Here is a 15,978-nt window from a genome sequence, read left to right as displayed (position 1 = left end):
CAATTACCTATCCTATCCTCTATCCTATCCTATCCTCTATCCTATACTATCCTTTATCCTATCCTATCCTCTATCCTATCCTATCCTCTATCCTATCCTATCCTCTATCCTATCCTATCATCTTTCCTATCCTATCCTCTATCCTATCCTATCCTCTATCCTATCCTATCCTATCCTCTATACTATCCTCTATCCAATTCTATCCTCTACCCTATCCTATCCTCCATCCTATCCTATCCTGTATCCTATACTATCCTCTACCTTATCCTACCCTCTATGCTATCCAATTACCTATCCTATCCTCTATCCTATCCTATCCTCTATCCGATCCTCTATCCGATCCTCTATCCTATCCTATCCTCCATCCTATCCTCTATCCTATCCTCTATCCTATTCTATCCTATCCTATCCTCTATCCTATCCAATCCTTTATCCTATCCTATCCTCTATTCTATCCTATCCTTTATCCTATCCTATCCTCTATCCTATCCTATCCTGTATCCTATACTATCCCATATCCTATTATATCCTCTATCCTATCCTATCCTCTACCTTATCCTATACTCTATCCTATCCAATTACCTATCCTATCCTCTATCCTATCCTCTATCCTATCCTATCCTCTATCCTATCCTATCCTCTATCCTATCCTATCCTCTATCCTATCCTATCCTCTATCCTATCCTATCCTCTATCGTATCCTATCCTCTTTCCTATCCTATCCTCTATCCTATCCTATCCCCTATCCTATCCTTTCCTCAATCCTATTATATCCTCTATCCTATCCTATCCTCTATCCTATCCTATCCTCCATCCTATCCTATCCTCTATCCTATACTATCCTCTATCCTATCCTATCCTCTATCCTATCCTCTATCCTATCCTATTCTCTATCCTATCCTGTCCTATCGTCTATCCTATCCTATTCTGTCCTCTATCCTATCCTATCCTTTATCCTATCCTATCCTCTATTCTATCCTATCCTCTATCCTATACTATCCTCTATCCTATCCTATCCTCTATCCTATCCTATCTTCTATCCGATCCTCTATCCAATCCTCTATCCTATCCTATCCTATCCTCTATCCTATCCTATTCTCTATCCTATCCTGTCCTATCGTCTATCCTATCCTTTATCCTATCCTATCCTTTATTCTATCCTATCCTCTATCCTATACTATCCTCTATCCTATCCTATCCTCTATCCTATCCTATCTTCTATCCGATCCTCTATCCAATCCTCTATCCTATCCTATCCTATCCTCTATCCTATCCTATCCTCTATTCTATCCTATCCTTTATCCTATCCTATCCTCTATCCTATCCTATCCTGTATCCTATACTATCCCATATCCTATTATATCCTCTATCCTATCCTATCCTCTACCTTATCCTATACTCTATCCTATCCAATTACCTATCCTATCCTCTATCCTATCCTATCCTCTATCCTATACTATCCTTTATCCTATCCTATCCTCTATCCTATCCTATCCTCTATCCTATCCTATCCTCTATCCTATCCTATCATCTTTCCTATCCTATCCTCTATCCTATCCTATCCTCTATCCTATCCTATCCTATCCTCTATACTATCCTCTATCCAATTCTATCCTCTACCCTATCCTATCCTCCATCCTATCCTATCCTCTATCCTATACTATCCTCTACCTTATCCTACCCTCTATGCTATCCAATTACCTATCCTATCCTCTATCCTATCCTATCCTCTATCCGATCCTCTATCCGATCCTCTATCCTATCCTATCCTCCATCCTATCCTCTATCCTATCCTCTATCCTATTCTATCCTATCCTATCCTCTATCCTATCCAATCCTTTATCTTATCCTATCCTCTATTCTATCCTATCCTTTATCCTATCCTATCCTCTATCCTATCCTATCCTGTATCCTATACTATCCCATATCCTATTATATACTCTATCCTATCCTATCCTCTACCTTATCCTATACTCTATCCTATCCAATTACCTATCCTATCCTCTATCCTATCCTCTATCCTATCCTATCCTCTATCCTATCCTATCCTCTATCCTATACTATCCTCTATCCTATCCTATCCTCTATCCTATCCTATCCTCTATCCCATCCTATCCTCTATCCTATCCTATCCTCTATCCTATCCTATCCTCTATCCTATCCTATCCTCTATCCTATCCTATCCTCTATCCTATCCTATCCTCTATCCTATCCTATCCTCTATCCTATCCTATCCTCTATCCTATCCTATCCTCTATCCTATCCTATCCTCTATCCTATCCTATCCTCTATCCTATCCTATCCTCTATCCTCTATCCTATCCTATCCTCTATCCTCTATCCTATCCTATCCTCTATCCTCTATCCTATCCTATCATCTATCCTATCCTATCCTCTATCCTACCCTATCCTCTATCCTATCCTATCCTCTATCCTATCCTATCCTCTATCCTATCCTATTCTCTATCCTATCCTATCCTCTATCCTATCCTATCCTCTATCCTCTATCCTATCCTATCCTCTATCCTATCCTATCCTCTATCCTATCCTATCCTCTATCCTATCCTATCCTCTATCCTATCCTATCCTCTATCCTATCCTATCCTCTATCCTATCATATCCTCTATCCTATCCTATCCTCTATCCTATCCTATCCTCTATCCTATCCTATCCTCTATCCTATTCTCTATCCATACCTATCCTCTATCCTATCCTGTCCTCTATCCTATCCTATCCTCTATTCTATCCTATCCTCTATGCTACACTATCCTCTATCCTATCCTATCCTCTATCGTATCCTATCCTCTATCCTATCCTATCCTCTATCCTATCCTATCCTCTATCCTATCCTATCCTCTATCCTATCCTATCCTCTATCCTATCCTATCCTCTATCCTATCCTATCCTATCCTCTATACTATCCTCTATCCAATTCTATCCTCTACCCTATCCTATCCTCCATCCTATCCTATCCTCTATCCTATACTATCCTCTACCTTATCCTACCCTCTATGCTATCCAATTACCTATCCTATCCTCTATCCTATCCTATCCTCTATCCGATCCTCTATCCGATCCTCTATCCTATCCTATCCTCCATCCTATCCTCTATCCTATCCTCTATCCTATTCTATCCTATCCTATCCTCTATCCTATCCAATCCTTTATCCTATCCTATCCTCTATTCTATCCTATCCTTTATCCTATCCTATCCTCTATCCTATCCTATCCTGTATCCTATACTATCCCATATCCTATTATATCCTCTATCCTATCCTATCCTCTACCTTATCCTATACTCTATCCTATCCAATTACCTATCCTATCCTCTATCCTATCCTCTATCCTATCCTATCCTCTATCCTATCCTATCCTCTATCCTATCCTATCCTCTATCCTATCCTATCCTCTATCCTATCCTATCCTCTATCCTATCCTATCCTCTATCGTATAATATCCTCTTTCCTATCCTATCCTCTATCCTATCCTATCCCCTATCCTATCCTTTCCTCAATCCTATTATATCCTCTATCCTATCCTATCCTCTATCCTATCCTATCCTCCATCCTATCCTATCCTCTATCCTATACTATCCTCTATCCTATCCTATCCTCTATCCTATCCTCTATCCTATCCTATTCTCTATCCTATCCTGTCCTATCGTCTATCCTATCCTATTCTGTCCTCTATCCTATCCTATCCTTTATCCTATCCTATCCTCTATTCTATCCTATCCTCTATCCTATACTATCCTCTATCCTATCCTATCCTCTATCCTATCCTATCTTCTATCCGATCCTCTATCCAATCCTCTATCCTATCCTATCCAATCCTCTATCCTATCCTATTCTCTATCCTATCCTGTCCTATCGTCTATCCTATCCTTTATCCTATCCTATCCTCTATCCTATCCTATCCTGTATCCTATACTATCCCATATCCTATTATATCCTCTATCCTATCCTATCCTCTACCTTATCCTATACTCTATCCTATCCAATTACCTATCCTATCCTCTATCCTATCCTATCCTCTATCCTATACTATCCTTTATCCTATCCTATCCTCTATCCTATCCTATCCTCTATCCTATCCTATCCTCTATCCTATCCTATCATCTTTCCTATCCTATCCTCTATCCTATCCTATCCTCTATCCTATCCTATCCTATCCTCTATACTATCCTCTATCCAATTCTATCCTCTACCCTATCCTATCCTCCATCCTATCCTATCCTCTATCCTATACTATCCTCTACCTTATCCTACCCTCTATGCTATCCAATTACCTATCCTATCCTCTATCCTATCCTATCCTCTATCCGATCCTCTATCCGATCCTCTATCCTATCCTATCCTCCATCCTATCCTCTATCCTATCCTCTATCCTATTCTATCCTATCCTATCCTCTATCCTATCCAATCCTTTATCCTATCCTATCCTCTATTCTATCCTATCCTTTATCCTATCCTATCCTCTATCCTATCCTATCCTGTATCCTATACTATCCCATATCCTATTATATCCTCTATCCTATCCTATCCTCTACCTTATCCTATACTCTATCCTATCCAATTACCTATCCTATCCTCTATCCTATCCTCTATCCTATCCTATCCTCTATCCTATCCTATCCTCTATCCTATACTATCCTCTATCCTATCCTATCCTCTATCCTATCCTATCCTCTATCCCATCCTATCCTCTATCCTATCCTATCCTCTATCCTATCCTATCCTCTATCCTATCCTATCCTCTATCCTATCCTATCCTCTATCCTATCCTATCCTCTATCCTATCCTATCCTCTATCCTATCCTATCCTCTATCCTATCCTATCCTCTATCCTATCCTATCCTCTATCCTATCCTATCCTCTATCCTATCCTATCCTCTATCCTCTATCCTATCCTATCCTCTATCCTCTATCCTATCCTATCCTCTATCCTCTATCCTATCCTATCATCTATCCTATCCTATCCTCTATCCTACCCTATCCTCTATCCTATCCTATCCTCTATCCTATCCTATCCTCTATCCTATCCTATTCTCTATCCTATCCTATCCTCTATCCTATCCTATCCTCTATCCTCTATCCTATCCTATCCTCTATCCTATCCTATCCTCTATCCTATCCTATCCTCTATCCTATCCTATCCTCTATCCTATCCTATCCTCTATCCTATCCTATCCTCTATCCTATCATATCCTCTATCCTATCCTATCCTCTATCCTATCCTATCCTCTATCCTATCCTATCCTCTATCCTATCCTCTATCCATACCTATCCTCTATCCTATCCTGTCCTCTATCCTATCCTATCCTCTATTCTATCCTATCCTCTATGCTACACTATCCTCTATCCTATCCTATCCTCTATCCTATAGTATCCTCTATCCGATCCTCTATCCAATCCTATCTTCTATCCTATCCTAGCCTCTATCCGATCCTCTATCCTATCCTATCCTCTATCATATCCTATCCTCTATCCTATCCTATCCACTATCCTATCCTATCCTCTATCCTATCCTATCCTCTTTCGTATCCTATCCTCCATCCAATCCTATCCTCTATCCTATTATATCCTCTATCCTATCCTATCCTCTACCTTATCCTACACTCTATCCTATCCAATTACCTATCCTATCCTCTATCCTATCCTATCCTCTATCCTATCCTATCCTCTATCCTATCCTATCCTCTATCCTATCCTCTATCCTATCCTATCCTCTATCCTATCCTATCCTCTATCCTATACTATCCTCTATCCTATCCTATCCTCTATCCTATCCTATCTTCTATCCGATCCTCTATCCAATCCTGTATCCTATCCTATCCTATCCTCTATCCTATCCTATCCTCTATCCTATCCTATCCTCTATCCTATCCTATCCTCTATCCTATCCTATCCTCTATCCTATCCTATGCTCTATCCTATCCTATCCTCTATCCTATCCTATCCTCTATCCTATCCTATCCTCTATCCTATCCTATCCTCTATCCTATCCTATCCTCTATCCTATCCTATCCTCTATCCTATCCTATCCTCTATCCTATCCTATCCTCTATCCTATCCTATCCTATCCTCTATACTATCCTCTATCCAATTCTATCCTCTACCCTATCCTATCCTCCATCCTATCCTATCCTCTATCCTATACTATCCTCTACCTTATCCTACCCTCTATGCTATCCAATTACCTATCCTATCCTCTATCCTATCCTATCCTCTATCCGATCCTCTATCCGATCCTCTATCCTATCCTATCCTCCATCCTATCCTCTATCCTATCCTCTATCCTATTCTATCCTATCCTATCCTCTATCCTATCCAATCCTTTATCCTATCCTATCCTCTATTCTATCCTATCCTTTATCCTATCCTATCCTCTATCCTATCCTATCCTGTATCCTATACTATCCCATATCCTATTATATCCTCTATCCTATCCTATCCTCTACCTTATCCTATACTCTATCCTTTCCAATTACCTATCCTATCCTCTATCCTATCCTCTATCCTATCCTATCCTCTATCCTATCCTATCCTCTATCCTATCCTATCCTCTATCCTATCCTATCCTCTATCCTATCCTATCCTCTATCGTATCCTATCCTCTTTCCTATCCTATCCTCTATCCTATCCTATCCCCTATCCTATCCTTTCCTCAATCCTATTATATCCTCTATCCTATCCTATCCTCTATCCTATCCTATCCTCCATCCTATCCTATCCTCTATCCTATACTATCCTCTATCCTATCCTATCCTCTATCCTATCCTCTATCCTATCCTATTCTCTATCCTATCCTGTCCTATCGTCTATCCTATCCTATTCTGTCCTCTATCCTATCCTATCCTTTATCCTATCCTATCCTCTATTCTATCCTATCCTCTATCCTATACTATCCTCTATCCTATCCTATCCTCTATCCTATCCTATCTTCTATCCGATCCTCTATCCAATCCTCTATCCTATCCTATCCTATCCTCTATCCTATCCTATTCTCTATCCTATCCTGTCCTATCGTCTATCCTATCCTTTATCCTATCCTATCCTTTATTCTATCCTATCCTCTATCCTATACTATCCTCTATCCTATCCTATCCTCTATCCTATCCTATCTTCTATCCGATCCTCTATCCAATCCTCTATCCTATCCTATCCTATCCTCTATCCTATCCTATCCTCTATTCTATCCTATCCTTTATCCTATCCTATCCTCTATCCTATCCTATCCTGTATCCTACACTATCCCATATCCTATTATATCCTCTATCCTATCCTATCCTCTACCTTATCCTATACTCTATCCTATCCAATTACCTATCCTATCCTCTATCCTATCCTATCCTCTATCCTATACTATCCTTTATCCTATCCTATCCTCTATCCTATCCTATCCTCTATCCTATCCTATCCTCTATCCTATCCTATCATCTTTCCTATCCTATCCTCTATCCTATCCTATCCTCTATCCTATCCTATCCTATCCTCTATACTATCCTCTATCCAATTCTATCCTCTACCCTATCCTATCCTCCATCCTATCCTATCCTCTATCCTATACTATCCTCTACCTTATCCTACCCTCTATGCTATCCAATTACCTATCCTATCCTCTATCCTATCCTATCCTCTATCCGATCCTCTATCCGATCCTCTATCCTATCCTATCCTCCATCCTATCCTCTATCCTATCCTCTATCCTATTCTATCCTATCCTATCCTCTATCCTATCCAATCCTTTATCCTATCCTATCCTCTATTCTATCCTATCCTTTATCCTATCCTATCCTCTATCCTATCCTATCCTGTATCCTATACTATCCCATATCCTATTATATCCTCTATCCTATCCTATCCTCTATCCTATCCTATCCTCTATCCTATCCTATCCTCTATCCTATCCTATCCTCTATCCTATCCTATCCTCTATCCTATCCTATCCTCTATCCTATCCTATCCTCTATCCTATCCTATCCTCTATCCTATCCTATCCTCTATCCTATCCTATCCTCTATCCTATCCTATCCTCTATCCTATCCTATCCTCTATCCTATCCTATCCTCTATCCTATCCTATCCTCTATCCTATCCTATCCTCTATCCTATCCTATCCTCTATCCTATCCTATCCTCTATCCTCTATCCTATCCTATCCTCTATCCTCTATCCTATCCTATCCTCTATCCTCTATCCTATCCTATCATCTATCCTATCCTATCCTCTATCCTACCCTATCCTCTATCCTATCCTATCCTCTATCCTATCCTATCCTCTATCCTATCCTATTCTCTATCCTATCCTATCCTCTATCCTATCCTATCCTCTATCCTCTATCCTATCCTATCCTCTATCCTATCCTATCCTCTATCCTATCCTATCCTCTATCCTATCCTATCCTCTATCCTATCCTATCCTCTATCCTATCCTATCCTCTATCCTATCATATCCTCTATCCTATCCTATCCTCTATCCTATCCTATCCTCTATCCTATCCTATCCTCTATCCTATCCTCTATCCATACCTATCCTCTATCCTATCCTGTCCTCTATCCTATCCTATCCTCTATTCTATCCTATCCTCTATGCTACACTATCCTCTATCCTATCCTATCCTCTATCCTATAGTATCCTCTATCCGATCCTCTATCCAATCCTATCCTCTATCCTATCCTATCCTCTATCCGATCCTCTATCCTATCCTATCCTCTATCATATCCTATCCTCTATCCTATCCTATCCACTATCCTATCCTATCCTCTATCCTATCCTATCCTCTTTCGTATCCTATCCTCCATCCAATCCTATCCTCTATCCTATTATATCCTCTATCCTATTGTTGCGGAATATAGCCAAGTGCTGAGTCAGAAGGACTCAGAAAAGGTGCAGTAGAGAAAGAAAAGTGAAATATGTAAGGAAGGAGGATAGTGTGACGAACGAGAGAGTATATAATGAAAACAAAAGATATATTCACGAACGGTAACAGTAACGGTACAGGAGTGAACGCGAAGCCCGCAGACACTTGTATTAGACGGCGATCAGTCGATCGTAAAGACAATAAATCAGCGCTATGCAAGGATCAGTCGATCACGAGCAGGAGTCAAAGGAGACCCGTTTCGGAAACGCAGGTCTACTTATACTAACGCGGGCCGTTGGTTTCGGCAGGATGAGGAGTGGGATTTTCGAAATAGGCAAGGATGAGGCAGAGCAGCCCGTTCGTTAGGACGTCCTAACGGCGTCCCAACGGTCGGGGCTGCGATGGGAACAAAGGGTAGAGGCAGTGGATTTCGGAGTTTGGAAAACAACCAACGGCCCGCGCGGCGCGTGCATGAGAATCGCACGAGAGCCAGTGTTTACAAATTCGAACAGATGACTGTTGTCGCGCGAGGAAGACGGTGTTTACCGGCGACGGGCAAAAACGCCGATGCGTGATCGCTCATGCACGACGCCGGTGTCGGTGGCAATAATACCCGGATTAAACGGTTAATTCGGGGAATCGAATTATAATGAAGACGGCGACGAGAAATCCGCCGATGCAGATTTTAAACATTCCGCCCGCCTTCGGCTATCGCCGAATGTGGACAGATCGCGGAAGCGGGGGAATGTCGACGGACGGCGCGGCGCGACGGCAGGTTATGCCTGGTTCTCTCCGGTCTGGAGAAGTCGGACTATTTTTGTTACCGGCCGGGTGAACGAAGTGGTGGCTGTTCTAACGGTGATGACCCGGACATGGCCGTCGGCTCCAGGGTGGACGTCGGTGATGCGTGCGAGCGGCCACTTCGTGGGGGGGGTGGCTTCGGACTTCACCAGCACGAGGTCCCCGACGCCCAGGGATGGCTGGGTGGTTGTCCACTTCCTTCGCGTTTGAATTTGGTGCAGGTATTCTGCGGACCAACGTCGCCAAAAATGTTCCACCCGCTGTTGGAGTTGTTGCCACCGGGAGAGCCGCGAGGTAGGGACGTCGTGCAGCGTGGGCTCCGGGGTGGCCAGGAGGGGGCCTCCGACGAGGAAGTGTCCCGGCGTCAGGGGGGTCAGGTCCTCTGGGTCGTCCGTCAGTGCCTGGAGTGGACGCGAATTCAGGCACGCCTCCACCTGGCAGAGGAACGTCGCCAGCTCCTCGTACGTGTGAGCGTTGTCGCCGACGACGCGACGGAGATGGTGCTTCACGGAGCAGACGGCTGCCTCCCATAGCCCGCCGAAGTGAGGAGCTCCTGGTGGAATGAATTTCCACCGCACTCCCTCCTTGGACAGCTGTCCGGCGATGGCAGCTGCTTCCTTGGACGATGCCCGGAACATGCGGCGCAGTTCCTGGTCAGCCCCCACGAAATTTGTGCCGCAGTCGCTCGTTACAGAGGCGCATGGTCCCCGTCGGCCAGTGAATCGCCGGAATGCTGCGAGAAAGGCGGCCGTGGTGTAGTCCGACACAGCTTCGAGATGGACTGCCCGGGAGCTGTAACAAACGAAAATGGCCACATACCCCTTGATAGATTTGTGGCCACGTCCTGGCGCCGTTTTTAATTTGAACGGGCCGGCGTAATCCACGCCTGTGTGGGTGAATGGGCGCGATGGCGTGACCCGGTGGAGTGGTAGGTCGCCCATTAATTGGCTGGCGGTTGCCGCCCGCCATCGGAGACATCTGATGCAGCGGGAGACGCATTTCTTCACGTTTTGGCGTCCTTGTGGTATCCAAAATCGTTGGCGGACGGATGCCAGGGTCAACTGCACACCCCCATGCAGTGTCCGTCGGTGGTGCTGCTCGACGATCATCTCGGTCAACTTTGATCCTGATGGCAGAATGATGGGGTGCTGCTCGTCATAGGAGAGCAGGGAGTTTTTTAATCTCCCTCCCACCCGTAGAATGCCCTGGTTGTCGAGGAACGGGGTCGTCGCTCGGAGGGCACTGGACGGTCGAAGAGGTTGTCCATTGTTGAGAGCAGAGAGCTCTCGTTCGAAGGTCGATCCCTGCACAATCTTGATCCAGAGCGCCTCCGCTTGGCTCACCTCCTCTGGATGCAGGATCGGGAAGACGTCTCCTGGTGACGGAGCTGGTCGACGTCTCGTCCAACGCAGACACCAGGCAGTGACCCTCAAAAGTCGGGTCAGCGATGAGTAACGATGCAGCAGGGACTCGTGCTCCGTGTCGGCTATCCGGGTGTGGAAGCTGGTCGTCGTCGGGGCCCGCTCCTCCTCGGTGGTGTCGAGCGTGGGCGAGGTCGTGTCCCACGTCGTGGGATGTTCGGTGAGCCACGCGGGTCCGTGCCACCATAGGGGGTGACTCGCGAGCTGGCTGGCGGGAATGCCTCGCGAGGCACAGTCGGCAGGGTTGTCCTGGCTGCCGACGTGGTGTAGGCGGACGTCCGGTACAGTTCGGTGGAATTCAGCCACCCTGTTGGCGACAAAAGTACGCCACCGCGTCGGTTCACCGTGTAGCCATGCGAGGGTGACGGTGGAGTCTGACCAGAGGTGACTCGTGTCGAACTGCAGTCCCATCTCGCGGCGTAGGTGGGATAGCAGTCGGGCCCCCAGTACTGCAGCGCACAGCTCGAGCCGTGGGAGAGACAGGCTCTGGAGCGGCGCTGTCTTTGTTTTTGCTGCAACCAGAGTGACCTGTGTCCGGTGTGGGTTGCTGGTCCGGATGTAGGCGGCTGCAGCGTAGGCTCGTTCGGAGGCGTCCACGAAGACGTGGAGTTGCTGAGTGGTCGTAGCTGGCTCCGTGCCCAGCCATCGTGGGAGCCTCAGCGACGTTAGGTTGGCCGCGTCGGCGGAAAGTTTCCTCCACGTTTCAGCTGCGGTCGATGGAAGCTGCTCGTCCCAGTCGAGGCGGTGCTGCCACAGCTGCTGAAGGAATATTTTCCCTCGGATGGTCGCGGGTGCCAGCCATCCGAGGGGGTCGAACAATTTTGCCACCTGGGACAGCACATACCGCTTCGATAGTGTCGGAAGTGGAGACGTCGGAGGGCCCTGGAAACTGAAGGTCAGAGTGTCAGACTGTGTGTGCCACTTCAGCCCCAAGGCACTGCATCCCAGCTCTGGCTGCCAAGGTAACGTGGAGGACAGGGCAAGGTCCTCGTCGGGCAGGTGCGAGGTCAGGGCGGTGCTGTTGGCGCTCCACTTTTTTAGCGTGAAGCCGCCCGCCCTGCAGATTCCGACGAGTTCCTCCTGGGTTTGTCGGGCCTCGTCCTCGCTATCGGCTCCGGACAGGATGTCGTCCACGTAGGTGGCTTCCCTCAGGATGGCGGCACCTCGTGGGAATTGCTCCTCTTCGTCGTCCGCAAGCTGCAGCAGGGTGCGGATGGCCAGAAAAGGGGCGCAGGTCAGTCCGTATGTGACGGTGGTGAGGTGGAACACCTGGATCCTCTGGTCCGGGTTGTCCCTCCAGAGCACTCGCTGGTAGTCCCGGTCGTCGGGATGCACCTGGATTTGGCGGTACATCTTTTCCACGTCCGTAAGGAAAGCGAACTTGTGTCGCCTCCACCTCAGTAAGATGTCCATGAGGTTGCGCTGTAACTTGGGACCAGCGGAGAGGAGGTCATTCAACGAGCGGCCGGTCGAAGATGGTCGGGACCCGTTGAAGACCACCCTCAATTTTGCGGAGGCGCCCGTGCCCTTCATTACTCCGTGATGAGGCAGGTAAAAGTGCGGCGCTTGGGGACACTCGAGTTCCCTGGCGACCTCCTGCATGTGGCCGAGCTGCAGGTACTCTCTCATGAAGTTGTGATAGTGGTCACGGAGGGTCGTACTGGTCTGGAGGCGCCGTTCGGTGGACAGCAGGATGCGTCGGGCAACGCTGTGCGTCTCCCCTAATCCGTGGACTGCGTCCTTGAAGCAGAGGCGAACCACGTACCGTCCGTCCGACTGCCGGTAGTGGGTCTGACGAAACCCCTCGTCGCAGGCCTCTTCTTCTGCGTTCCAGTGCCTGGTGGTCGTTGGAACTTCCTCCTGTTCCCAGAAGCGACGCACCAGAGCGGCCAGATCGTCCGTGGTGGTCGTGTGAGTGGAGACGATTCGGGAGGGTGATCCTCCTCTCGCAGTCGGCCCTGAAAGAATCCACCCGAAGATGGTTTCTTGAGCGACTGGAGCGTGTTGTCCACCGCGACGTATCCCTTCCAGAAGAATCTGGGGATACACATCCGCTCCGAGCAGGAGCTCGATCGGTGTCGCCGAGGTTGCCCTGGGGTCTGCGAGCGGCAGGCCGTTGATGTGGGGCCAGCGCGGAGTGTGGGTGGCACCAGAGGGCTTGTAGGCCGTCAGCCTGGGCAGCACCAGTGCCTCCACCGTGCATGACCGTCCGAGTCCGGGAACGGTTGACGTCAGGGTCAGTCTGACCTTTCCTCGGGAGGTTGCTGTGGCCTTTCCTCCGGCGCCGAGGACCAGGCGCGAACACGACGTCCGAGGAAGTCGCATCGTCTGGGCCAGTGCTTCGCTGATGAGCGACACCTCAGAGCAGGGGTCAATCAGTGCGCGAGCTGTGACCATCCGGCGTCCTGCAGTCGCTGTGACCAGGGCGGTGGCGAGCAAGACAGGACCTGAGTCAGAGGTGGAGTTGAGCCTCTTCGTGGTGTGCAGCGTTGCGACCGTCGATGCGTTGCTGGATCCGTCGGACGCCTCGTGCAGCATCGTGTGGTGTGGTTGGGCACACCGTTGGCACCGCTTTGCCGACGGACAGTTCCCGACGGTGTGCGGACCGAGGCAGTTTTTACACCAGCGGCGACTCGTGACCATTTGGAGACGGGCTGCAGGGGTCAAGGATCGGAACGCGCTGCAAAAACACAAAATGTGGTCTCCTTGGCACAGGTTGCACCGAGGCCTCGATGCGGCGTCCGTGGCGGTGTGTAGCGCCTTGACCTTCGTGGGCGGCGGTTTTGATGGTGCGGGAGTGCGAGTCCCCTGACGGAACTCGAAAGCCTCGAGAGTTCTCGTCGTCGTCTCGAGAAATTCGAGGAGTTCCGAGAAGGCGGGGAGATTCACGCTGTTTCCCAGGGACTTTTCCCACTCCTTCAAGGTGTGTCTGTCCAGTCGACGGATGGTATGGTGGACGATCCAGTGGGATTCGTCGGTGACTGGTACCCCGAGGCTGTTCAGGACCGCCGTCGCGTTGCACGTGGAGTTCAAGAGGCCCTTGAGCTCCGTTGCACTGTGATTGACACATGGCTTGATGTTGTACAATGCGTCGAACTGCGCGGCAACCAGAAGTCGTCGATTCTGGTAGCGGTGCTCTAGCAGTTTCCAGGCCTGGTCAAAGTTGGCGGCAGTGACGGGAATCCGTTGAATCAGCTGCGCTGCTTCCCCGGTGAGGCTCGCCGACAGGTAGTGGAAGCGCTCTGCATCCGTCCAGGCCTCGTCGTCGATGACCAAGGACATGAAGAGGTCCCGGAATCGCGTCCAGTCAGTAAATTGACCGGAGAACGTGGGCAGTGTGATCCGTGGCAGTGACGATCGAGGTCTGGGCCCTGGCGTGGGTGGATGTCCTGCAGTTGAGGGTGCCTGACTCTGCTCGACGTCTTCGAGCATCGTGGACAGAATTCCCTTCTGATTGCAGTACACATCCTGCGTTTGGTCGAAGAAGTCCTCGGTGAAGTAGTCCACCTGACGGTTCTCCTCAGTAGTGGAGGCGATGATTTGAGCGTCGCGGTCTTGAAACTGCGCCCAGGCCTGGTCCAAACAAGACAATTTGGCCAAAATCGTCCCCTTGTTGATATTCGCTTTGCCCTGCTTCCGGAGATTGTCCACGGTTCGTGCGATGCGCCCGAACAGAATGTGTTGATGGGCGATAAGCGAGTCCATGACGAGTAGAAAGGAGAAGAAGAGAAAGGAAAAGTATACAAGAAAAGAGATGGAGAAGTGCGCGTGGATGGAAAAGTGGAAAGGAATCCGGCTCGAAGGACCAAATGTTGCGGAATATAGCCAAGTGCTGAGTCAGAAGGACTCAGAAAAGGTGCAGTAGAGAAAGAAAAGTGAAATATGTAAGGAAGGAGGATAGTGTGACGAACGAGAGAGTATATAATGAAAACAAAAGATATATTCACGAACGGTAACAGTAACGGTACAGGAGTGAACGCGAAGCCCGCAGACACTTGTATTAGACGGCGATCAGTCGATCGTAAAGACAATAAATCAGCGCTATGCAAGGATCAGTCGATCACGAGCAGGAGTCAAAGGAGACCCGTTTCGGAAACGCAGGTCTACTTATACTAACGCGGGCCGTTGGTTTCGGCAGGATGAGGAGTGGGATTTTCGAAATAGGCAAGGATGAGGCAGAGCAGCCCGTTCGTTAGGACGTCCTAACGGCGTCCCAACGGTCGGGGCTGCGATGGGAACAAAGGGTAGAGGCAGTGGATTTCGGAGTTTGGAAAACAACCAACGGCCCGCGCGGCGCGTGCATGAGAATCGCACGAGAGCCAGTGTTTACAAATTCGAACAGATGACTGTTGTCGCGCGAGGAAGACGGTGTTTACCGGCGACGGGCAAAAACGCCGATGCGTGATCGCTCATGCACGACGCCGGTGTCGGTGGCAATAATACCCGGATTAAACGGTTAATTCGGGGAATCGAATTATAATGAAGACGGCGACGAGAAATCCGCCGATGCAGATTTTAAACACCTATCCTATCGTCTACCTTATCCTACACTCTATCCTATCCAATTACCTATCCTATCCTCTATCCTATCCTATCCTCTATCCTATCCTATCCTCTATCCTATCCTATCCTCTATCCTATCCTCTATCCTATCCTATCCTCTATCCTATCCTATCCTCTATCCTATACTATCCTCTATCCTATCCTATCCTCTATCCTATCCTATCTTCTATCCGATCCTCTATCCAATCCTGTATCCTATCCTATCCTATCCTCCATCCTATCCTATCCTCTATCCTATCCTATCCTCTATCCTATCCTATCCTCTATCCTATCCTATCCTCTATCCTATCCTATCCTCTATCCTATCCTATGCTCTATCCTATCCTATCCTCTA

General features: G+C 47.9%; 1 protein-coding gene across 1 annotated transcript; it reads right to left on the bottom strand.

Annotated features, from left to right (window-relative positions):
- Positions 1–9,635: 9,635 nt before the first annotated feature.
- Positions 9,636–14,786, bottom strand: LOC143364246 (uncharacterized). The gene has a single exon (XM_076804702.1). The coding sequence runs from the start codon at positions 14,784–14,786 to the stop codon at positions 9,636–9,638; it is 5,151 nt and encodes a 1,716-aa protein (XP_076660817.1).
- Between the last annotated feature and the right edge of the window lie 1,192 nt (positions 14,787–15,978).

The sequence above is a fragment of the Halictus rubicundus genome, unplaced genomic scaffold (assembly GCF_050948215.1).
Source record: "Halictus rubicundus isolate RS-2024b unplaced genomic scaffold, iyHalRubi1_principal scaffold0387, whole genome shotgun sequence".
NCBI lineage: Eukaryota > Metazoa > Arthropoda > Insecta > Hymenoptera > Halictidae > Halictus > Halictus rubicundus.
Note: the sequence above shows the minus strand (reverse complement) of the source record. Positions and strands in the feature narration are given on the sequence as shown.